Genomic DNA, 23,705 nt, shown 5'->3' on the forward strand with positions numbered 1-23,705 from the left:
TGATTTAGTTCCGTACCTCAGTAACCCCTCGACCCCGTTACACAAACCATAATGAACTGACACTTATGTGACATCATTAATAGGAAGTGACATCATTGTGAGCAGACACAGGCGAGTTAGCACCTTCTTTAATAATTATAACTAAATGATGTTGTGAAATTGTGTTTGTCAAGCTTAACGACTCGTTACATCAATTAAAGATAGAAAACTATTACTTGTAGAAATGATCAACATTATTCATGATTTCTTAATATCACGCATGTCATGTGATCTCCATTTATTCCCTAGATTTAGAGCAGTGGCCAAAAAATCTCAACCCCGTCACACCTACATTTTTATTATTATTATTTTGAGTTTATGAAGAAGTCATTTAAAGTTAGTTGAACTCTGTCTGAAATGTTCAATCACAAGAAAACTGATTTAGTTCAAATTCTGAAGTTAAGCCTTCACAAAAAGAGCCCATTTCAGGCTTTAGTAGCAAAAGTGTGAGATTTTATGTCACTTTTATATTTGCAATGACTGAATTAGTGTGAGGGTCATCTGATTAATAGGAAAATGTTGATTTTATCACAAATACATTTTATAATAATATTCAGAGAGCTCCCATAGTGTCCATAACTTAAAATAATGACCAACAATAATAGGGATTTGATGCATGAGATGGGAAAATATGTTTTTCTGGAAGTCCTTAATGTTGTGGGGTGTTCAGAAAGTAATACATTTTGGTAAAAAATTAAAAAAAATGTGTCCAAATCATACCGGTTTCATTGAATCTCACAAAACCTCTTCTAACTGATAGAAAACAAGCCAACAAAAAGATTGAATCCAATATTTGGTGATAAAATAGTGTAATAAATGATTTATAAGCTATTTTTGTACAAAACTACTTTTTTGTAGTGTGACTATGCCTTTTTGTAATACATAAAAACATTTCAAAACACATTTCCTGTTTAAACATTAAAGCACACAATGCAATTTTTTCATATTTTTTGTAAAATTGACAAAATTATCCACAAAAAACACTTTTTCACTCAAAAACTGAGGTACATAAGCTCAGATAAGTAATGCCTATGATTGATCTGTTCCAAAACTAAATATAAAACCTGTACTAATTAAAAAAAGAAAACAAGCTGACAAAAAGATTGAATCCAATATTTATTGATAATGTAGCATAATAAGCAGTTTTTTGTAGGCCGGTCATTTTGTAGGCCGGAAACACCACAAGTGTTACAATGTGGAAAAAACCCCCACAAAAATTACAAACATTATTTTTTTTTTAAATTTGGAAGTTGTTAGTAAAGTTGTGAGTAAAGTCTGTACATTTTAGTCCAATGTGATAACATTAACTAGCATTTCCGGGTACGGGAAAATCCTCTTCGACCCGATCACAACATGATGGTTAAATGACATACTGCAAAAGTCTACAGTCAGTATAATATGGTCTGTATTGTATTTTATTTTTTCCTGGCCAGTCCACAGAATACACTCCAAAAACAATGTTTTGGCTCAAAATGAATGCATTAATCTTTTTGAGTTATTACAACTTATAATGAAAGTACGTTCAAGTGAATTTTCTCTGACAAAATATTTAGTCGTCAAAACAATTAAAAATAGGTTGAACTTACCGACCCACCACCAGCATTACAACTAATATGTTTTTTTTTTAATTTATTTTCCTTAACAAGTTCTCCACATTCCTTCATTCGACCCCACAGTTGAGAAGTTAAATCATACAATTCTAATATAACTATGATTATTAAATAAACATGATTTGGTAAATGTTGTCTTTTTTCACATCCAGCTGAGATTAAAGCATTTTCCCTTCACTGTAAAAATACACTCTATCTACTGGCAACAGATTACACGCAATATTATTAATTAAATTCAACATATAAGAATTGAGTTAGAATTAATCAAATTAATTCTTTAAAAGTCAACCATTTAAAATGTGTAAAATTAGCAAACAACATTACAAAAAACACAAACTGACATAAAAAGCAAAGTGTTAAAGTGCCAAACTAAACGAAACACTTATCACCATAATGGTGACCAACATTTCAATAAAATGTAAATCCTTCAGTGATTCTGCTTGCTATCATTAGGTGTCTTCGATGTTCACAATAAAAAATAGTTTATAATTCATCTTCGGCGTCTGCCTGTTATTCAGATATTTTTGTTTCAATTTGACTTGTTTAAAGGAATGCATCTGATTAATTCTAACTCAATTCTATTTAATTAATAATATTGCTTGCAATCTGTTGCCACAATTTTATGGAGTAAATATAGCGTATTACTTTCTCTTTCTCGTTTTGTCATTGTATGAGCTGCACTGTTGAACATTTCCAGTGTCAATGCAAATGTAGACGATTCAGTGTTCGAGTGATAATCCCTGAACTCTGCAGAGAAAAGAGAATACATTTTGAACACAATCAGACAAATGCTTTGCAAATATAAAACATGTTTTATTAGTCTTTACTTACAGTATCTGATGTTAAAGGCAACAGGTCCTCTGATATTGAAGCCGAGGTAGAAAGACACCTTGCCTTGTTTGCACACACTGGCCGGTTTGTGAGGGATGACTTGAATCTGTTTCCCATCTCTTATAGCAAACACTTTAAGATCCTTCTTGACCTCCCCGCTGATACGCTGGAGACAGCTGACTTCATCTCCTTCCTTAAGGAGCTCCAAGGATCCTACATCATCATTTTGATGTAGTTTTGAGATGTGAACCAAACCACTCTCTTTCCTTAAGAAGAAGAGAGGCACCAGGTAGCGACCGCGAAGGTATTTCTGATACTTCTTCTCATATGACTCAGCCATATATTTGACACAGTCTTCAAGGTCTGGAGGGTTTGGGATTCTCGGCTGTGCTTCATCAAACCAAAAGAGCAGAAGGATCAAGAGGTAAAACTCTGGGCTTCTGCCTTGTTTTTTGCTCACCCAAAGTTTGTGTAAACTGGCCTGGAGCTCTTCTACTCTTTCAGACGGCCCGTCAGACATACTCAGGATGATGTTGGCAAGAACGTAGAGAATGTTTTGGGTTTCATCATCAGATTGTGGATTTTTAAATGTCTGTTTAAACACACTTGCATCAGATTTTAGGAAATGAAGTAATCCTCCGAAAGACTTCATTTTTTTCTCATTCAGGGTGGCTTCGTCAGTCTGCTTTTCCTTCTTAAAATATCGCTTGTAGCACTCTACAATGTCATTATGAAGGTAGTCGGGATCCTTTTTATTGATCTTTGGTCTTGAGAATGCCAGGTACCATTCAAAGAAATCATATCTATCCTCAACGTCACCTTTATATTCACTGATGAATTCACTGATTTTTTGTTCAAGAGGTTTTTTTGCCAAATCATAAACACCCTTGCAAACCTGGAGAAATCCAAAGTAGCCCCTGTTATTGAAACTGGTGCTGTCTTCTGACTCGACTTCAGCGGCTTCCTCTTCGTCTTTAAATGCTTTAATGGCAGACTTCGCAATGTTCAAAACTGTTTCTGTGTCTGTCCATGGTTTTTTGGTCCGCAGGTGGCTTTTGTGAACTTGCCCCAGTGTATCCCTAATATAAGAATTTTTTTTTTTATCTCTTTTAATGGCAATATTTGCCCAGTGTTCGGCCTCATCAAATTTGTTTGCCTCTTTTACCTCAATGTAATACAAACGTGCAAGTGCTTGAGGATAAAAAGGGTCGTCTTTGAACAAATCTGAAGCCAGCTCCAACAAATCAATGCATTGCTTCTTTCTCCCATCCTTCAAGAAGTCAAGAATCAGTTTCGAAAACCTGTTTTTTTCTGTGTCGAGCCTATCGGTTAACATTCTCTTGCAAATTTGCATGTAATTGCTCTCCTTTCCTTTTACCATGCTGTTCAAGAAGTCAGAAGCGATGTTAAATCTTGTCAGATTGTGCTCAGTGAGCATATTTACACATGCATCAGCAATCATTGGATGCGCCATGCGTATGTAGTCGGTTTTTTCAGGTTTTCCCTCTGAGAATACGACTATAAGATCCATGAAAGGTTTCATTGTCGTTTGCAGTGGGGTGTTTTCCTCATCGGAGGACCGGTCTGTTTTTGCAATGAATTCCTCACATGAAAGCCTTGACAAGTGTGAGCCTGGCACGTATGAATTTATCAAAGCCAAAAAACTCAGAAGTCTTGTGCTTTTGGACTTTGGATTATTTTTAACGTGTTCTACCATTTCTGCTGTGATCACTTTCTCAGCATCCTCTTGCTTGAAACCTCCCTGCATTATGTTAAAGGCATGAAAGTTCTGTGACTTTTCCTTGAATTTCTCTTCCAGCTCATGCCTTTTTTCATCAAACCTCGTTTTCTCAGTTGTAGAGAGCTTCATTTTAATTTCCACACTATCTTTTGTTGGAAAGTTTGCAGTTCTGCAGTTTAAAATAATCACAGCTGGAGTGTCTGTTTTGATCTCCCTCGTCTGTATTTCGTCAATCAGGTTTTCCCAGAGAGTATTCTTGATTGGCTGATCAATGTTTGTGTTTTCCTTTGTGTCTATTAACAGCAGCACAGTTTTCTGATTAGACAGCAGAAAAAGGTCCACCACTTGTTTCGGCAGCTTTTTAGCATCTAAATCGATAACTCTGGCACATCTGAGGTCTTTGCAAAAATGCCAAAGCACCTGCATGGCGAGGGTTGACCCTCCACTGCCAGGCTCGTACTGTAAAGAAACTTCAGTGATCAGACAGCTTTTCCCTTTTTCTCTCTCAATTAACTGAATTAATTTTCCAAAGCCATCCCTTTCTACAAATGGCGAGATCTCTGATGTGTTAAAATGCAGCCACTGCGCTGGGGCTCCTTTCAGAAAATCAGCCATTGCTGCTTCAGGGTCATTCGCTGAGTCTCCAGTCTCAAACATATCAGACCATACAACGTCGAGACATGATAGTGAATCTCTGAGGTTAGTTGGAATTGCTGTTACGTCCCTCTTTTCAGAGCTGGGATCGAATGAAGGTATGGTGTACATTATCAGTTCAGAATGGAGATATTTGAAGACAAATAATTGCTGAGGGAGAACAAAAGAAACAGAAAGAGAGACAAAAATCACTTGATATGGTGTTAGGGTGACATTTATTTAACATTTAAAAATTTATTACCTATTAATACTATTTAAAACACCAGTAGTTAAATGATAAATGTACCTATATAAGACAGTGAAATGCATAAATTCTCTTACCGTTCTGCTAACAGTCCGATGTTGTGCAGTATTCAATAAGGCAGCACAAATCTTTTTATTTGCCAAGAAATGGGTGTAAAGTCCCACCCCCTACTGTCATAACTGTTTGTCGTTCATTTCACAATACAAAAAAATGCAGGTATAACAGGTACAAATGCATTTTTGTGTATTGTGAAATGGAAGATTCAATTACAAAGACAATCTGAAAGTATTTGTACCCTTTAGAAATATGTTGTCTGTTCAAGTGTACTGCTATGAACAGCATAGAAATATATTTACAGGAAAAAGGTTGGGGAGAGTTTTCCATGAAGCAATGTTCACAAAAATGTATTTCATTTCTCTGAAAATGAAAGTTAGGACACAATTACCTGCTTTGAGTGTGGTAAAATATACAATATACACACTATATTGCCAAAAGTATTGAGACACCTCTCCAGATCATTGAATTCAGGTGTTCCATTCACTTCCATGGCCACAGGTGTATAAAAACAAGCACCTAGGCATGCAGACTGCTTCTACAAACATTTGTGAAAGAATGGGTCGCTCTCAGGAGCTCAGTGAATTTAAGCGTGGTACCGTGATAGGTTGTCATCTGTGCAATAAGTCCATTATTGAAATTTCCTCACCAGGGTCATGTTCATAACCGTAAGAGTTTCCCTTGAGAGTGCTGCGTCAGTTGCTCTACTTGAGTGATAATCTGTATTCAATGATAATGTATTTACTATTGTGCCTAAAGTATTATTAGACATCTGAAAAATGAACTCTCTTTTTGTATTGTATACAATCATTGGTACCATTGTCATTCTTATGGGTCATAATGGTAGTGCAGATTTTGGTTAACATATGATTAATGACAACATTTACGAATTTGCATTCTGCTTAAGCATTGCCTGTCAAATGATAATTTGTCTTTGTATACATTTGTCCCTCAAATGTTGTTTTGTTTTGTGTTTATTTAAATTATAATTATTTTTTCATTGTTGTCATTTCATTTGTTCTGTGAAAAAGCAAAAAACACTAAAATAAATGTGTTAAACTGTGGTAAGTTGGTATCAATGCTTTTTGCATAGTTTGGAAATTATTCATATCTGTTCAAACCTGTAAGGGCAACTGTTCACTGTTTTTCCTGTAAAATGAAAGTTAAACACACCTTGATTCTAAGAAGTTACACCTGTAACTCTGTAAAAATACAATCAAGCTCTCAAACAAAACCAGACAGCTGAAATATTCGGATTGTGATTTAGATGATTTCACTGTATGACAGGTTTACTTTCATTTCTTTGGAAATGAAAGTTCTATTTCACCAAACATGAGTAGCATTTAGTTGATAAATTAAATACACACTGCATATACAATATAAATGTAACCGGGGTAATACTAAGTAGCAAGAAGAAACAAGGATCTAGATGCAGCAATTTATTAAATTAGAGGTCAGTCAGGGTGCTAGTAAACACTTTTTTGTTATCATTTGTTTAATAATCATCAAAAAATAATATATTATGTCATACCTGTAAAATAACATTCACATCATTAGAACATAGCATCCCCACTGCATGATTCAATTTTAACCACTAATAAAATTGAATGGAATTAAACATATTAATTTTCAATTTGAAAGTTTGGACGTAAACATTGTGATGCCAGGCCTGGATTAGAATTGTTTTGAGCATGGAAAAACTTTGCTTTAACTCCTAAATATAACATATCATACATAAAAGCACACCATGGTAATAATTCTTCCTTCAAGACATACATTTTATGAGGTCTTTATTTGAGCAATAAATTTGTAAGAAAAGAAGTCAGACACTGTAAGTTACTAACTTCACTGAGTAATTCAAGCTAGTACAGTGAAGGAAAAGTGAAGGCACAAACTTTCCAGAAGATAAAAAAATACAGCAATTTAACAGTATTAGTGTAAAATCAAAAACAGAAAAGACATCTTTACCCATCCAGTGTTATAAGCAACTTTCATATCCGTTTAATAAAATTCAGAAGTAGATAAACACCCAAAATGTGAGTAAACAGACTAAATTAAAAGTGTATATTTCTGGATTAATAGATTTAAGAAACTTTAAATGCTATTGGTTTTTCAAACGTGCATAAGGTTGTAAAAAAAAAAAATGCTGAATTGTTTAGAACACCATCCACATTTCCAAAGATTATTAAAAAGTTAAAAATTTCCTTGTGATGTTATCTTAAAATACTTTGATGCATGATTGTGTTATATAACATTGCACAGTAATGTTTGTTTAGGAGAGTGATCTGCTGCTGAAAGATGTTCTGCTGTAGCTAAAACTGCTGTATCTGGAAGATGAAGAAGGGGATAAACTGTAGTCCACGCTGCCCCTCCGGGATCCGCTTCGAGAGCCGCTCCGAGAGCCTGAGGCGGATCCTGGATTGGAGAGGTTGTAGGGGCTGCTGATTCCACGCGATGAAACCGTGGCGGCGGGAAGCATGCGGACACCCGTGTTCTCCTCATTCATGCAAGCTTCCATAGCCTCCTTGTAGGATATCCTTAGTTTGGTCTTGGGGCAGGTCAGGGTCTTGGGGTGGTGACGTGTATCCTGAAGCCTCTGAGCCGCTCTCATATCCAGCCAGCCTAGCTGCAAAGCGTCCTCAAGTGAACGTCTGCTCCCAAGCTCTGGGTCGAACAGCCCGCCGGTTAAATACTGGAATTCAAGGAAGCGCTGACCAGCCTCATACGGAAGCCACTTCTCCTTAACAGCCTCAGCGGCTGACATCTTACGTTTGGTTTTCACATCTTCAAAACCAATGTAGGCTTTCTGGGCAGGTTTTATCCTGTTAGCCATTTCATCATCCAGGATACCGAGGCGGGATGCTTCCTGAATAGACATGCGACGACCATTTTCAGGGTTCACAACCCCACCGGTGCAAGCTTGTGCCTCCAGGAGTCGTTGTGCTGTGATGGAATCGAGGATTCCTCGTTTCAGAGCATCACACACGCTGATCTTCTCTAGCTTCTCTGTGTCAAAAATTGCTCCGACTGGATTCTGTTCCTCAATTGTTTCTACTAATGGGGTCAGTTTGATTGACATGCTGGAAATATGCTTGGAGTTTGCATAGGATGGATCTTGCTGAGTGGAGATGCTCTCGACTCTTTTAACAGTTTCAGTTTTAATTATCTGACTTTGCATGGTCTTCTGGGATGAGAATGATGATGAGGAGGAGCTCAGGGTCTTTGCCTTGTTGGTGATAATATCTGCAAGCTCAGTAAGGCTGATACTTCCTGAACGATATTTATCAAGGACATCTTGGCTAATCACTCCCTTCGCAAGCAGGTCTTTCAAGTCGTACTGAATGCCTGTTTGCATGTCCATTATAGCTGTTGTGGTTGAGCCATCGGCAGCAGTGATGACTGTTTCTTCCCACTCACACTCTTGCCGAGACAATTCCAGAAAGGTCTCGTAGTCTATGAGTTTCTTTTCATAGGCTTCACGCACCGTCATTTCTTTATTACTCTCTGGATCAACTATCAGTACCCGTCTCTTCCTCGAGGAGTTCTTCTGCTGCATCTTTTTCTTATCATGAAGAGGTAGAAGCACTAGTCCCGTCTTCTTATCTGTGATGCAGCGACTCTTTAGCTCCAAGAAGGTTAAATTGTCCTCTGTGTTTGGGTCAAAGAAACCCTTTGTGTCATCTCCTTCATCTTTCAGAATCTGGTTCATCTCTTCACCAAAGTAGCCCCTTTGGAACGCCAAATCAACATCAATTCGATGACTATGTTTAGGGTCAATGATGCCACCGCTAGCAATCTGAGCCTCAAGCAGGCGAATACCATGACCTTTCTCTATGAGACCCCGTTCAATAGCTTCAAATAGGGAAATCATCTTGTTGGTGCCTGGGTCTTTGTACCCAGTTACTGCTCTCTCGGCAGACAGAAGCTTGTCTTTGAACTCCACACCCACCAGTCCTCTCTTACAGGCCTCCTCGACTGTGTAGTACTCATTGTTAATAGGATCAATAATGAAGCCTGAGGCGGCCTGGGCCTCCAGAAGCTCCAAGGTAGTGCCTGGTCGCAGAAGCCCATTCTTCATGGCCTGGTAGATAGGCAAGGTGCAGTCGTTGGCCTCGTCATAAATCCCAGCAATGCAAGTTGACCCTCGGAGATAAGCCCGAAGCCTGTGTTCAATGTCTTGGCTGGTAATCTTGCCCTCTCTCAGATGAGCCACGTCCGAAGGTTCCAGCAATTTTGCATCCACCAGATCTGATACATTAACTTCACTACGCAATCCCTGTACGGTCATGGGTTTCTCTGGAGCTGGAAGCAGGAGCAAGCCAGTGCTGAGGTCAGCCTTGCATCGCTTCTTGAGGGTAACGTAGCTGGCACATAGACCAGAGTCTGGATCAATGTAGCAATCTGGTCTGGCGTTTAGAGCTTGATAAAGATCCTCATCAACAAGGTCACGGTCCATGGCCGTATCTTTGGAGAGGAAGACACTAAGAATAGGATCAAGGATGCCTCCTGCCGCCTCTTGTGCTTGCAGGAGACGCAGAGCTGTTTCCCGGTTGATTATTCCCTTTTTCATGGCTTGGCTAGCTGGCATGAGTTTTGCAGTTTTGGGATCCCTGAACCCAACACAGGCAGCCTCTGCAGTCAACAGCTGCTGCTTGTCAGCTTCATCCACAAGTCCATTCAGACAAGCCTCCTCAACAGTCATCTTCACGTTAGCTCGGGGATCTATGATGTACCCTGTGGCAGCTTGAGCCTCCAGCAACAAGTTTCCACTTTCATCTGAAATCAAGTTTTGATTCTTAGCCTCTGTAAAGGTCATTTTGCCTTTAGGTCCTGCTGCCAGTCCTGCAATTGCTCCTGTGCCTTTAAGATTGAGCCTGATGTCAACAGATACTTCCTCAACAGTCCGCTGGCCCTTCATCAACTGCTCAAACGTGACCTTGTCAATCACACCACAGTCATGCAGCTGCTGTGCCGTGACCTTCTTGCGGACACCTTCGAAGACAAGTGAGGAGGAGTCGGTTTGGTCTGTTTGAGTGTATTTGGCGGCACCGTCTGGTTTCTGCTGCAATCTTAGCAACTCCTTCTGCTGCGAGTCTCGAAGCGCCTGCATCTGTGCCCTCTCTCGTTCCAAGTTCTGCAATAGCAGCCTGTAGCGTTCTTCAGCATCCTTCAGTTGTGTCTTCAGCCTCTCCATCTCGGTCTTGACAGAGTTAAATTGGCTCTCCATGCCAGAGCTCTCTGAGATGTGCTGTCGAAGTTGCTCCTCGTGAGAAGCACATTTGCTCTTCCATTGGTCAAAATCCTTCTTGATCCTCTCATTATCCTCCTGCAGCTGTGATTTGAGACGCAGTTCCGACTCCAGTGAGAGTTTGATACGGGCTAGCTCGTCTTCCTGCCTTTTCAAGCGCATCATTTCCTGTTCCATTGTTGTCATTTTCTTGAGGAGGCCATCCCGTTCTTGCTGCAGATTGCTGCACTGAGATTGGGATGTCTGGATCACGGAGGAAGTCTGCAAAAAAAAGGCAAACGATAAAATGAGTGTTCTATCATTTAAAATATATTTCACAGTATTCAAGTTGATATTTCTGTAAATGATTTTTCAGATATGACAAAGATTTGTTGCATTCATTGTCAATTACAAAACAGAACTGATTGGTTTTCAAGGTAATTGCACTTTTCCACTGCGTGGTAACACTCGGCTTGCTTTACTTTTTGGCTCGGTTTGCTTTTCCACTGCAGTTTAGTACCGCTTCAAAGTGGGTGGGATTGTACACTTATACACTTATAGTTGTGCAACCTCTACTGCTGTTTGGTTTGGTGTCTCGTGTCGCAAATCCAATGACACTAGTAGTGACAATTCTCTCTGACCAATCAGTGATTTGCAGTGTTTACACATCTCATTTTAGTATCGGTATGGCTCGCTTGGAACCTCAACTGAGGTGGTACTATTTAAAGTAAACCATACCGAGCCAAACCATGCAGTGGAAAAGCGCCAAAAGTGAGCTGTTCCGAGCCGTACCATACAGAGTAAAAGTGCCGTATGTACATGGCTTAGCCAAACCTGCTCCTGGAGGGCTTCCTGACTGCAGACTTCAGTTCAAATTATGCCCCAAAACACCTACCTGTTATTTTCAAGCAATTCTGAACACCTTGATTAGCTGGTTAAGGTGTGTTTGATTAGGGTTGGAGCTAAAAACTGCAGTATGGTGATCCACCAGGAGCAGGGTTTGCCATTCCTGTCCTAAAGGATCAAAATCACAGAGGACGCCACAAAAGATGGAGGCTAAAGTGATGCATCTCAAATGTGGTTAAGACAAGACTGTACAAATACATTTAGTGTCATTTGAATGTGGGTGGATGCGATTGGATCACGCAAAAAAGCGTGCAGCATGGAAGCCGGCAAGGTAATTAAGATTCATGCAAATTAAGACATGCAAAAATGGCGCAGGGAGGCATTTCCCAGAAGCATGGTAAGCTTAAATTGATCGTAGCTCCATTGCCACCAATGGAGCTACGATCAACTTAGGCTCACGATGCTTTTGGGAAATGCTACCCAGACTAGTGGGCCATATTTTGCATGTCAAGACTAGCCATTTAGAGAATGCAGCGTGAGAGAGAGATGCATGCGACTAGCTTCATCTAAATCTACATATTTTAAGGATAAAACTCGAGAACTCTAGTTTCTATTTATCCTAGTACCTCTCTGGCTTGTTTTTGTACATTTTCTATCTCCAGTTGCAGTTTTTCTCTCTCTCGTGAGAGCTGCCGCATAAGCCTGTCATGCTCTGCACCGGCACGCTGACTGGACTCAAGCTGTTTCTGCAAAGCTGTGATTTGCTCATTCATTTCCCGATGTCCAAGCTTTTTGTCTTTGAGCAGCTCCTCGTGTTCTAGACGCACAGAGCGCAACTCCTCCTCCAGGCGGAGGCGATCTTTAGTAAGAGTTTCGGTGAGCCTCTGTAAACGCTCAGTTTCAGCAGTGCTTATGTTCAATGCACAAGTCTTCTCTTCCATGCTACGATGAAGGGCCTCGTAGCGCTGGTTGGAGTCTTGGACGCGCCCCTGCTCCTGCGTCAGCTGCAGTTTCAGAGTGTTCATCTCAGCTTTCATGGCAGCCAGGCTCTGAGAAGAAGCTTTGTGCTCCTTCAAGGTGCGGTCTAGTGCCTCCTGAAGCTGCTTGCATTCATTGTCCGTGTGTTTTGCCTCAAGATTGATCTCTTCCTGGCTCTTACGCAGGGTGGTGATTGTAGTGGTGTACTCTCGCATTGCCTGGCTACTCTTTTCAAGTTGCGACTCTGATCTCCTGCGCTTGCTGGCCTCCTCTTCTGCCACTTGCCGCTGTTTCTCCAACTCACCTTCCAGGCGCTTCAGCTCCTCCTGGAGCTCTTGAATGCGGGTCTGTAGGCGTGTGATAGTCTGTTGAGACCGGCCTTTTTCAAGCGCATGGGCCTCCAGCTCCACCCGGATGAGGCTCAACTCACTGTGGGAAGAGCGAAGCTGCACCAACTCCACATCAAATGCTTCGTTCTTAGTTTTGAGGTCGGCCAACTCCACCTGCAGTCGCCTTGTCTCAGTCTCTAAAGTTCTTTTCAGACGTCGTTCCTCGTCAAGACAGCGTGTGAGACGATTGATCTCACTACTCTTCTCCTGCAGTGTCCGACTAGAGCTCTCCTGTACCTCCTTTGTTTTGCTGTCTGCTTCACGCTTCTGACTAAGAATCAACTGGACTTGAGCTTCCAGCTCTTGCCGCTTTCGGCCTTCCTCTTTATTTACAGTACTAAGTCTCTGTACCTCTTCTTCCAAGTGTCTCCTCTGGACCTCCTCTTGGCTGAAGGAGAGACGAAGCCTTTGCAGCTGCTCGGTCAACTCCCTAGATTCTTCCTCTAATCTTTCAATCTCCAGCTGCATGGAGGCAGAATCACTTTCCTTCTGCTGCGAAAGCTTCTGCATGCTGGTCTGAGTAACGAGGATTTGAGACTCGTAGGTCTGTTTCACCTCTCGTATCTGTATGCTGTGCTCCTGCCTTACCTTTGCCAGCTCCGTCTGCGCCTCCTTGACGCGACGAGCTTCGTCTTCCAACTCCTTGCGCAGACGATCCAGTTCTCGGTTCCTTTCAGACACCGTCTTCTCCAGCTCCATCTTGGCCCAGCTGATCTGCTCAAGTTCTTTGAGCTTCTTGCGCATGGTTTCATCGTGTTCGTCCTGCAAAAACGTGTAACGCTCTTCCACAACCTTCTTCTTCCTCTCCATATCTTCCAACTGCTGTTTGAGGCGACGTACTTCATCTTCAAGCTCTTGAAGATGGTTTTTAGAAGACTCCAGGCTGTCCTGTGTGGCCATGCACTTCAAAGTCTCAGTCCTCTTCACCTCTTCCAGAGAAAGCAGGTGTGTCTGTGAGTTATTCAGCTCCTGCTGGTATTTAAGGAGAGCCTCCTGCAAAGAGGCATTCGTAGCAGTGTGATCCTTAATGGCGTCTCTCAACTGCTGAAGTTCCTCCTCGAGCATCTCAATCTTGGTATTTCGCATCTGCAGAGAACACAGCATAAATCATTACACTTGATATTTGGTCAAAATGTCTGTTGACTTGAGTACTAAAAACATTAAAAGAAAGACACTGTAATTTGAAATCTTCTGGCGTGTTTTCACAGAAGCAGGTTTAGGGTTAAGTAGGGCAATACGATCTGAGAAGAAAAATCTGGTTACAATTCTTTTCGATAGTCCACTTTAGACATTCTACTAACTATAAGTAACTTTGTAACTACATTGTGCAGCACTAGGGTTAGGGTTGGAGAGTGCTGTGCCTAAACATCTGTGTCTTTATATACCTTCAGTTCTTCCATGTTCTTCTGGGAAGCCATGAGAAGTTTGTAGTAATCACTTGAACGGGTGAGCAGTTCTAAGTAGTGTGCATTTAGAGAAGAGACCTAGGGGACAGAAACAAGTATGAAAAATACGAAATTATAATAAAAACAACATTGCAATTGTGTTGGCTGGGAAAGTGTGTGTTTCTAGGTGTACCTCTTCTGAGATGGAGGAAGATGGAGACTGAAGCACAGTCCTCTTGATGGGGATGTTAAGCAAAGTCTCCAGTCCAGCACCGTAAGACGCCAACTCAAGCTCATAGTTCTACAGGGAGACAGTTCACACTATTATTTAATGTGTCAGAACTGGAATTCAATTACTGTGCTTAACTACTGACAAGATTTTAGTAGGGCTGCAAACTCAAAAGAAGCATAAAACAATGTCTAGGTATTTGACTATTGTTTTATTTTTATATTTGTATAACACTTTTCACAATTCACATTGCTTCAAAGCAGCTTTACACAAAATTATGATGTTATAGCATCTTAATATTTGCATTGCCTTATAGCAAATTAGAGCTGTGCGATAATATAGTTTACATTTTGCAATGATACAAACAATAAGTTAACAATAATTAAGGTAACAGAAAAATCCAATATCAGCATGTTAAAGGAAACTTAGGATGAATACCTTGATGGCATTTATGCAGGTGTTGCCATCTTTCTGCACCGTCTCCAACAGCTCTCTCTTTGCCTTTATATCAGAGTTTAATGCCTGCACACATTATGAAAGAGCACAAATGTTAAAGGAAGCTTTTTAAATGTTTAATTAAAATTCAGTTAATTAATAATTCAGCTCCATGAATAGGGCTGTGTGGATTCAGTTGAAAACCATAAAAAAAAAAAAAAAATTCTCATTACTTGAAATAAAATAAAGGTTAACTGAAATAAAAACACTAAAATTTATTTTACTTTAGCTAGTTGCCAAAGCAACATTTCTCACAAATAATTTAAATTTCACAATGTATTAACTAAAACTGACATAATTAATAAAAACTATTTGGGTCAAAAGTTAAGGATAATTTATTTGATTAAAAATACAGTAAAAATTTTGAAATATTTTTACTATTTAAATCAGCTGTTTTCTATGTGAATATATAGTAAAGTGTAATTTATTCCTGTGATCAAAGCTGGATTTTCAGCATCATTACTCCAGTCTTCAGTGTCACAAGATCCTTCAGAAATCATTCTGATATGCTGATTCAGAATATCAATCTGTTTTTCTGGCCTTCAAAATCTACCCATCCAAATTTCTAGCTTTTGAACAATTTCTTTCTCAAGCCAACATCAAAGTTTGTCAACAAACTTTACCATCTTGTCTTTTTTTGTTGTTGCCTGATTATCATACAGTATGTATCAATTAAATGACATCTGTTATGGTGCATGCATGAACATGCGAGATGTCAAAAAGTTAGCTTTGCCTAATTACGTTGCTTATTCCAATCACTTACACAGTTTTTTTTTTTGCACTTTAGTTTGTACATTTTAGTCATATTTTATAATTTTCTTTAGATGTATTTGCCATGTTTTGATCCATTTTCCTGTTGTATTGCTTGATTCATTTTTATAACTTTATTATGAAATGAAAATGGCGCTTATCTTTGGTTGACATGGCAATAAAATCCTATCACATTATTTTGGAAGTTAATGTTTTTTTATTGGAGTGGGCGTGTTTTGAAGAGCTTTTGGGCTGTAAATCGTTGACCCAATCATGGTGTATCACAAAACTACTAAAACTAATATCATAATTATAATAATATCTCAATTATACTAAAATAACACTGCTTTAGTTTCTTTGGGTGATTGTTTTAGTTATTGGTCTACTCAAGTACATGTTTTCCAAGCTCACCTTCTGTTGGTTGAGGAGTTGGGTGTAAACTGTGAAGTCATCGGTCTTGACGTACTGCAGAGTATCAATCTGCCGTTGAGTCTCGTCGATCCAACCGCTGAGATGAGAACTAGACTGCAGGTATCGCTGCAGCTGCGGCAGGTAAGAGTCCAGGTCATCCAACCTGAGAAAAAACATCATCATTAGCTGAATCATATGAAATGTGCTATACAAATAAAATTGCGTTGCCAAATACCTCTTATATGTCAAAAGATCAAGGCGATTATGATATTTTGATTTCTCGTGTCATGACCCCTTTAAGGAAAGCGTATCTGACCTGTTGTTAATCTGTAAATGGATGCGTTTCCAGCGGTCTGACAGCTGGCTCACATGCTCGGCGTACTGGGAGAGGTTGATGATACACCTGTACCGGCCCTGCTCCGTTTGCTCATTACACTGCTGAATTTTACTTAGATCAGCCACCAGTGAATTCAGCACATCCTGTTTCTGCTCCAGATCGCTGCGCATACTCTGCAAACAACATAAGCAACAACATAAATATTTTGAGAAGAACAATGGGCTATATGCACGGAGCCATTTTTCGAACTTCCGCATTAATGTAAGCCAGATGGAAAACCTCCGGTGAGAGTCATGTGCTGGTGTGTTGAGCATCAAGTGTCATACTGAGTTTATAATCAGAATATAGTCACTTAAATAGTCAGGCATAGCATTAATTTAGTTATTCAAACGTAAGACGGCATAAAAAATAAATAAATAAAGACGAGCCTCAGTGTTCCTCCTCGACTAAATTCAATTCGATCATCAGTTTTTACACTTTTATGCGAAAAAAAGCTTCAAAAATTAAATATTTATTATGCAATTTAGTTAGATTAATTGAATAAAATGTGTGTTTTTACAAATCGTTGATCTGACAGCTGCTGAGATTATAAAGAGAGAGCGGCGCTCGCTTTCTGTGTCGTTCATTCACAAGAAAAGTTATTGTTTTTCATGAGATTTTGTGAGTATTTCATACTTCACATCGACAAAATGTATTTTTAAACCTAGTTATTTTATTATGTTTAATATTTAGTCAAAAACAAAGTGAAAAATGATTAGATATATGCACAAATAAATGCTACTCTGCCGCCACCTGCTGGTTAAAGTGGTAATTATTGTCTTTTTTATTTTTAAATAAGTGTTTTCTATCAAATGTTTAATTTCCTACATTTTTAAACGTTCGGTTCTCAGAAGAACAAATAATGTTTGTGTTCATCACATTAAAAATAACATTTGAAGTGCTGGAAAATAATGTGTGTGTTTGTCTAATTACAGATACAGCGTTTTTAAACGTCCCAATAGCTTCGTCTTTATTGCAATCAATAAAACTGGTTTATTGGCAAAATAGATAAATGTGATAACTGCATTAAAATATGAATACAAAATTAAAAAGTCAACCATTGATGGTTTTGTGTCGATGTACAGCGACTACAGAATGAACAGCTAAGCTGGCTAAACCACAACCAGGAAGTAACTGTGCATATAGTCCATTGCATAAGTTATTACAAACTGCTTTAGAGTTCTTGCACTAAATTCATGCTTTATTTGTTTTTTTAAAACAGGGAACTATTGATACAATGAACAATATGTTTTAATATTACACATGCATGTACACCAGCATAAAGCACATTTGAGATGTATTGTATCATATAAACATCAATACGAGCTTCAGTAATAATTACCTGAAGCACTTTCTGGTATTTGTGGATCTCTTCGGGTTCGAGTGACGCCGTCTCTTTCTCTGTCAGTCGAGCTTCATAAACCTTCACCACATCTTCAGCTTTCAGTACATCCTTCAGCAGGGACTTCACCAAACTCAACCTGAAACAGGAATAAAAACAGTGAAGATGGCTATATTTTTAATATTAATATTTAATAGGTATATTTCATAGCTGTTATTTTGTGATGTGTCCTGTACAATCACATTTATAATGTGATTGCTGTTGTATTTTGAACTAAAGTGTTTTATAAAGTGAATCTGATTTCAGACATTTGATACGAATCGTCCGATCCGATCCAAATAAAAACAGAAAATAATCGATATGAAAAAAATGTATCACTGTTTTCAACATTAATAATAATCATAAATGTTTCTTGAGCAGCAAATCATCATATCAGAATGATTTCTGAAGGATCATGTGACACTGAAGACTGGAGTAATGATGCTGAAAATTCAGCTTTGATCACAGGAATAAATTACATTTTACTATATATTCACATAAAAAACAGCTGTTTTACATTGTAAAAATATTTCACAATTTTTTATGTATTTTTGATCAAATAAATTCAACTGTGATGAACATGAGACTTACTGACCCCAAACTTGGAAAATGGAAATGCAATATTGTACATTTAACGAGTTGTTTTGAATTAAGCAGGTGATGGTTCTTTTCATGAGATTAAATTACTCTTTTCCATAGATTCATTCCCTGTTTCCGTTTCCGGTCTCATTCTGTCACCTTCGCTTTGCTTTTTACCCATGTCTGTGTGATTGTGTGCGTTTTTTTCTTTTTAGATTAGCTGTGTTGGTGATTTAGTTCATAAAACTTGTGCACATTACATATGATTGTTTGATTCTGACTCTCTGCTTGCAGCAAAGTCAATTTAACAATTTTTGATCTTGTTACATGATCTTAGTAGTGCTGTACATTAAGAAAGTTATTTCCCTTTCCCTGGAAATTAACATTTCTTAGAATTAATAAATAATCAATACTGAGTGTTCGCTAGACAAACTGATTAATTGATTTTAATGTTAGTTAAACTCTGATTAACTGATCCAAATATTCATAATTAAAGGGTTAGTTCACCCACAAATTAAAATTCTGTCAATAATTACTCACCTTCATGTCGTTCCACACCCCTAAATTAAGATATTTTTGATGAAATCTGATTGACGGCAAGATAATTAACACTTTCAGATGCCCAGAAAGCTAATAAAGACATATTTAAAACAGTCATGTGACTACAGTGGTTCAACCTTAATGTTATGAAGCGATAAGAATACTTTTTGTGTGCCAAAAACAATAAATAACTTTATTCAACAATATCTAGTGATGTGCGATTTCAAAACACTGATTCATGAAGATTCACAAACCTTTTGATTCGAATCAGTGGTTCAGAGCGTGAATCAAACTGCCAAAGTCACGTGATTTCAGTAAACGAGACTTCGTTACGTCATAAGTGTTTCAAAACATTTCGAAATGTCAGTGGTTCACCACTGGGGGGCGTGACTTTGGCAGTTTGATTCACGCTCTGAACCACTGATTCGAATCAAAAGATTCGTGAAGCTTCATGAATCAGTGTTTTGAAAATTTGAATAAAGTCATTATTTGTTGTTTTTTGCACACAAAAAGTATTCTTATTGCTTCATAACATTAAGGTTGAACCACTGTAGTCACATGAACTGTGTTAAATATGTTTTTAGTAGCTTTCTGGGCATCTGAAAGTGTTAATTATTTTGTTCGAATATTTTGTGCAAAATCTTAATTTGTGTTCTGAAGATGAACGAAGGTCTTATGGGTGTATATGTATATGTAATGACAGAATTTTAATTTTTGGGTGAACTAACCCTTTAATTATAACAAGTTATGATTAATTATTAATATTTCCCCTTTGACCTAATTTGCTACAGTAGTGTATCTTCTACATGAAATAAAAGCCATGCAGATCACGGTGTACCTCTGGAGATGTGCAGTACAGTAACTATCCAGGTTAACTAGTCTCTGGTTGATGATGTCCAGCTGAGCGCGCAGGTATCTGGCTTTATCAGTGTCCGTGGCGTCTTTGAGTTCAGCCTGAACGCTGTCTTGCAGACTCAGAATCTCTCCCTTCACAGTCTGTATGTCCTTCTGAAACACCTGAACACACCGCAGGTCCAAAACAGTAAATAAACAGACTCCTCCTCACCTTCTGCACATCAGGGTTATTATCGTTAACTAACTACTAAAAGCATTTCTGTTAATTAAGTTAAGCTGAAATAAAATAAAAATATTAGTTGAAAAACTAAACGAAAATTTGAAACATTGCCTTGACAATAAACTTGAAGTTGAAGCACTAAAATTATTAACTGGAAATAAATAAACAAAAATTTAAATGAAAATAAATCAAACCTAATTAGCAGTATTTTTTTAAAGATCAAAAAGCACTTAACGAAATGACTAAAAATTAAACTAAAATGAAAATGAAAAAAATAAAAGAAGAATTAAAACCAAAGAATTAAAACCAAAATAACTCGTATTAAATGGATAGTTCACTCTAAAATGAAAATTAAGTTATTTAGTTTTCATTTTTAGTAATTTCGTTATGTTCTTTTGCCATTTTATAAGTTTTTTAATTGTTACTATTTAGGTTTAATTTCTTTTTATTTCATTTTAAGTTTTAGTTTTTATTTATTTCCAGTTAATCATTTTAAAAACGCAGAGGCAATATTCTTATTTTTATATTTTAGTTCAGGTTTATTTCAATTAACACTTAAAACTTAGAGTTTTAGTTAATGACAATAACCCTGCTATAGTTATGTATGATTGTTCGTTATGTGAACACAGATTTATATTCAATTCAATTCAATTCACATTTATTTGTATAACGCTTTTCACGATACATATCATTTCAAAGCAGCTTTACAGAGAATGCATGTCAACATCACAACTTAATGCAAATAATGTAATAATTTAGGCAATTAATTTACAATCACTGTTAACAGTTTAAGTGAAGGTAGAAGCAATGAGCTCCTGGAAAAATGAATTGAATTACATTTTAACAATAATTAGGATCTATAGAAACGTGCATGTTGATCCAGATGATTGGATCATATATTCAGATCTGTCTGTTTGCTTTCCGTGTTTTATAAGCAATAACGAATGAAATGTATAAAAAGAGTCAATAAAGAGCCGCGTGTGGTGTTGTGTGTTTGCGACGGTCACCTGTGTGCCGGAGATGTGGCGGCTGCACTCTTCAAGTGCGTCCTCTCCTAACGGGATGTACAGGAAGGTGACGAGGGAAGATTCGGCTCCGTCCAGCTTGAATCTGAGAGCGTTGAGCTCGTTCAGCAGTTTGACACTCACCGCCGCAGCGAACTCGGATCCCTCTCCTCGAGCGGCTGCAGAACACACACAAAACATTCAGGACCTTAAACCACAGCGCTTCATTGATGTTTGATTCTTGAACAAATCATTTTATAGCCAGAAACCGGTTGAGACGGTTCACAGAACTGAATCAAACTTCAGTTAATTTGGGTTGAGCACATTTGAAGTCACAATTTTCATACTAAATAGTAACCAAAAAATTAGAATTAGTGTCCCAAATCGTAGTATGTTGAAATGGGTATTCCAAAGATACCCTTTTTCCAGTTAGAATCCGAAGTGCAGATCTGTGCACACTCTATTGCCCGTAACACACTGAGCGTTGAACGAGGATTCCATTAGAACTACAAAACACGTGTTAAAAACTACAAACATGGTGGATGTGCGAATCCAACGGTTAAGTAGAGAGGGGTTTGACTTATGATTAATAATCAGTATCTGACATGATGAAAATATATTTATTTAATGTTATCCACATTATATTATTTAATCTGCAACAACATTGTGAGCTTTTATAAAGATGCGTTTGGTCATTCTGAGCCCCTTCATTTTTGGGTCACACTTGGTAACTTCGTGTATAAAAGCCTTGAAATGTAACTTCAGGAAAATTAATGTAATATATTTTTGTTCAATAATATTTTTTGATTGTTTTGTAGAATTTTGAGGGGATTTTATGACACTATGCAATATTTATAAAAAATTTATGAGGTATTTTTCCATTAAAATGTATATAATTTTTTTTTTCAGATTAAAATAGAGTGAAGACCTTTAACATATCTAAAAAATAACACAGCTAATGTGACAAAAGTCACCAAGTTTCATCCCATCCCGATGAAGGAAAAAAATAAAATAAATAATAATAATTCATTTAATTTCCTATGTCGGTCATTTTTGACTGTGAAGGTACCAAGTGTTAGTTTTTATTTTTCGACCCTTTAATACATCCAAATCATATCCATGATTATTTTGTGTTTTCACATAGCGAATGTGACAAAAGTCACCAAGTTTCATCCCATTCTGATGAAGCAAAAAAATGTAAAAATTCAAAACGTAATTTTTTGTTGGCCATTTCTGACCAAAGAGATCCAGAGCATCATGCAAACACATGAGGAGATTCTCCGAACGAAAGACCCACGACCGGCAGATCAACGTGATCAACGTCAGCCTGGAATATGACCATGATGTGTCTTCCTACATGGTTGTTTATGGCATGAAAAGCTATATACTTATCAATTGGGTTAGAAGAACTGTTGCCAAACACATAACATGCTAGAAACATAATAATCCCTGCAATAATGATCCATTCATAGACTCTTAAACATTTGCCAATTAAAATCCAAACAGTGACTTTTTTTAGCTGGGTATATCACATAAAATATGATAAATATGGCGCAGCCCTAGTGTGTCTGTCCTGGCGCCGAATCTGATGAACACTGACCGTACGCGGGCAGATCCACCACCAGTTTGCTGAAGTGCTGCTGGGCTCTTGCATACTGGGTCTCAATGAGCTTCTCGTCTTCTGCCCCGAACAGCTCTGAACCCTGACTGTGTTTCTTGAACTCCTGGAAGTGCATCTCCAAACTCTTGAAAATGCTGCGGGACTCTTCTGGACCCATTTTGGCCAGCTACACACAAACAAAAGCAGAGTGCATGCTGAAAATTCAGCTTTGATCACAGGAATAAATTACACTTTACTATATATTCACATAGAAAACAGCTGATTTACATTCTAAAAATATTTCACAATTTTTACTGTATTTTTGATCAAATAAAAGCAGTCTTGGTGAGCATTTATGTGTAAAATTTATATAGGTTTAGGTAACACTTATTTTACAGTGTCCTTGTTACACATGCAACATGCAGTTACTATAGTAATTACTATAAATTGTGCATATATATTATTTATATTTTTGGCCTGTACTAGTTACCATGTTGATGGTGAGTGAATCGATGCGTTTGATGTCCAGAAGGCAGTACTGCCAGGAGATCATGCTCTTGATGTTGATGTACAGCTGATTCCACACGCCTAGAATGGCCTCATAATACTGGGAGTTCCTGCAGTCAAACACAATAAACACAGTCATATTTACACAACACATTGATCATATACAATATGCAGAACACAAACTTACACGTGTGCAGAATGTCCAACTGAAACGCAGATTAAACACTGCAAACTGCATATTACTTTTTAAAAGTAAGTGTGCAATCAAGTGTGGAAAAACAAGTTCATAGAGGAACTAAATAATGTCTTAAATCATGCATAAAAATGCAAAAATTGTATTTTATTATTGAGGTTAGAGAGGCATGTTTAATCTTTTCAAAGATTGTGATCTCGATTCAAACACCCATGTAATCTTATTCCTAAATGACTATTAAAGCTTAGACAAGTAGGATCACAGCGATCCTTCAGATCTGTGTTCTGATCCAGAGAGAGCCTCTGTCATGAAACAGCTTCACAACAGTTTTTTTTTTAATCACTCAGTATCATTATTTCTGTCTTACAATCATTCAGATGATCACAGAAGTACTGAGATTAAAGTTTATAGTTCAGATATAAACACTGATGTCTACGGTAGAGATCAAAATAAATCCCCTTCTGAAAGTAACTTGATGCTTCAAATAAAGATTGTATCAATTACATAATTACACCTGTAGGTGGCGACAAGTGACTTAAAAAAAATGTAGTTGTAATTAAATCATTA

At 37.9% G+C, this 23,705-nt stretch overlaps 2 protein-coding genes across 3 annotated transcripts in view; both read right to left on the reverse strand.

Moving 5' to 3' along the window:
- Positions 1-1,177: 1,177 nt before the first annotated feature.
- Positions 1,178-5,272, reverse strand: sb:cb1081 (sterile alpha motif domain-containing protein 9-like). Its single transcript, XM_067383333.1, has 3 exons — positions 5,197-5,272; positions 2,481-5,025; positions 1,178-2,396 (listed from the first exon to the last, which is right to left on the reverse strand). Coding segments are annotated over exons 2-3 (2,508 nt in total). The 5' UTR covers positions 4,987-5,025; positions 5,197-5,272; the 3' UTR covers positions 1,178-2,394.
- Positions 5,273-6,759: 1,487 nt separating this feature from the next.
- dspb (desmoplakin b) overlaps positions 6,760-23,705 on the reverse strand; it is a 37,869-nt gene continuing 20,923 nt past the window's right edge. Inside the window, exons 13-24 of one of the 2 annotated variants that reach the window (XM_067384515.1) lie at positions 22,929-23,055; positions 22,439-22,625; positions 20,842-21,017; positions 19,598-19,776; positions 17,602-17,740; positions 16,200-16,393; positions 15,884-16,046; positions 14,666-14,749; positions 14,192-14,299; positions 13,999-14,097; positions 11,873-13,699; positions 6,760-10,682 (exon numbers count right to left, since the gene is read on the reverse strand). In XM_067384515.1, the coding sequence (XP_067240616.1) occupies positions 7,446-10,682; positions 11,873-13,699; positions 13,999-14,097; positions 14,192-14,299; positions 14,666-14,749; positions 15,884-16,046; positions 16,200-16,393; positions 17,602-17,740; positions 19,598-19,776; positions 20,842-21,017; positions 22,439-22,625; positions 22,929-23,055 (6,520 nt within the window). In that variant the 3' untranslated portion in view covers positions 6,760-7,445. The remainder of the gene's footprint in view (positions 10,683-11,872; positions 13,700-13,998; positions 14,098-14,191; positions 14,300-14,665; positions 14,750-15,883; positions 16,047-16,199; positions 16,394-17,601; positions 17,741-19,597; positions 19,777-20,841; positions 21,018-22,438; positions 22,626-22,928; positions 23,056-23,705) is intronic. The other variant, XM_067384516.1, reaches the window with a different exon arrangement.

Source organism: Chanodichthys erythropterus, chromosome 4 (assembly GCF_024489055.1).
Source record: "Chanodichthys erythropterus isolate Z2021 chromosome 4, ASM2448905v1, whole genome shotgun sequence".
In the NCBI taxonomy this organism is placed as follows: Eukaryota; Metazoa; Chordata; class Actinopteri; order Cypriniformes; family Xenocyprididae; genus Chanodichthys; species Chanodichthys erythropterus.

Excerpts from the sequence above, each read along its gene's own strand:
- sb:cb1081 (XM_067383333.1), bottom strand. The coding sequence starts at position 4,986 with ATGTACACCATACCTTCATTCGATCCCAGCTCTGAAAAGAGGGACGTA.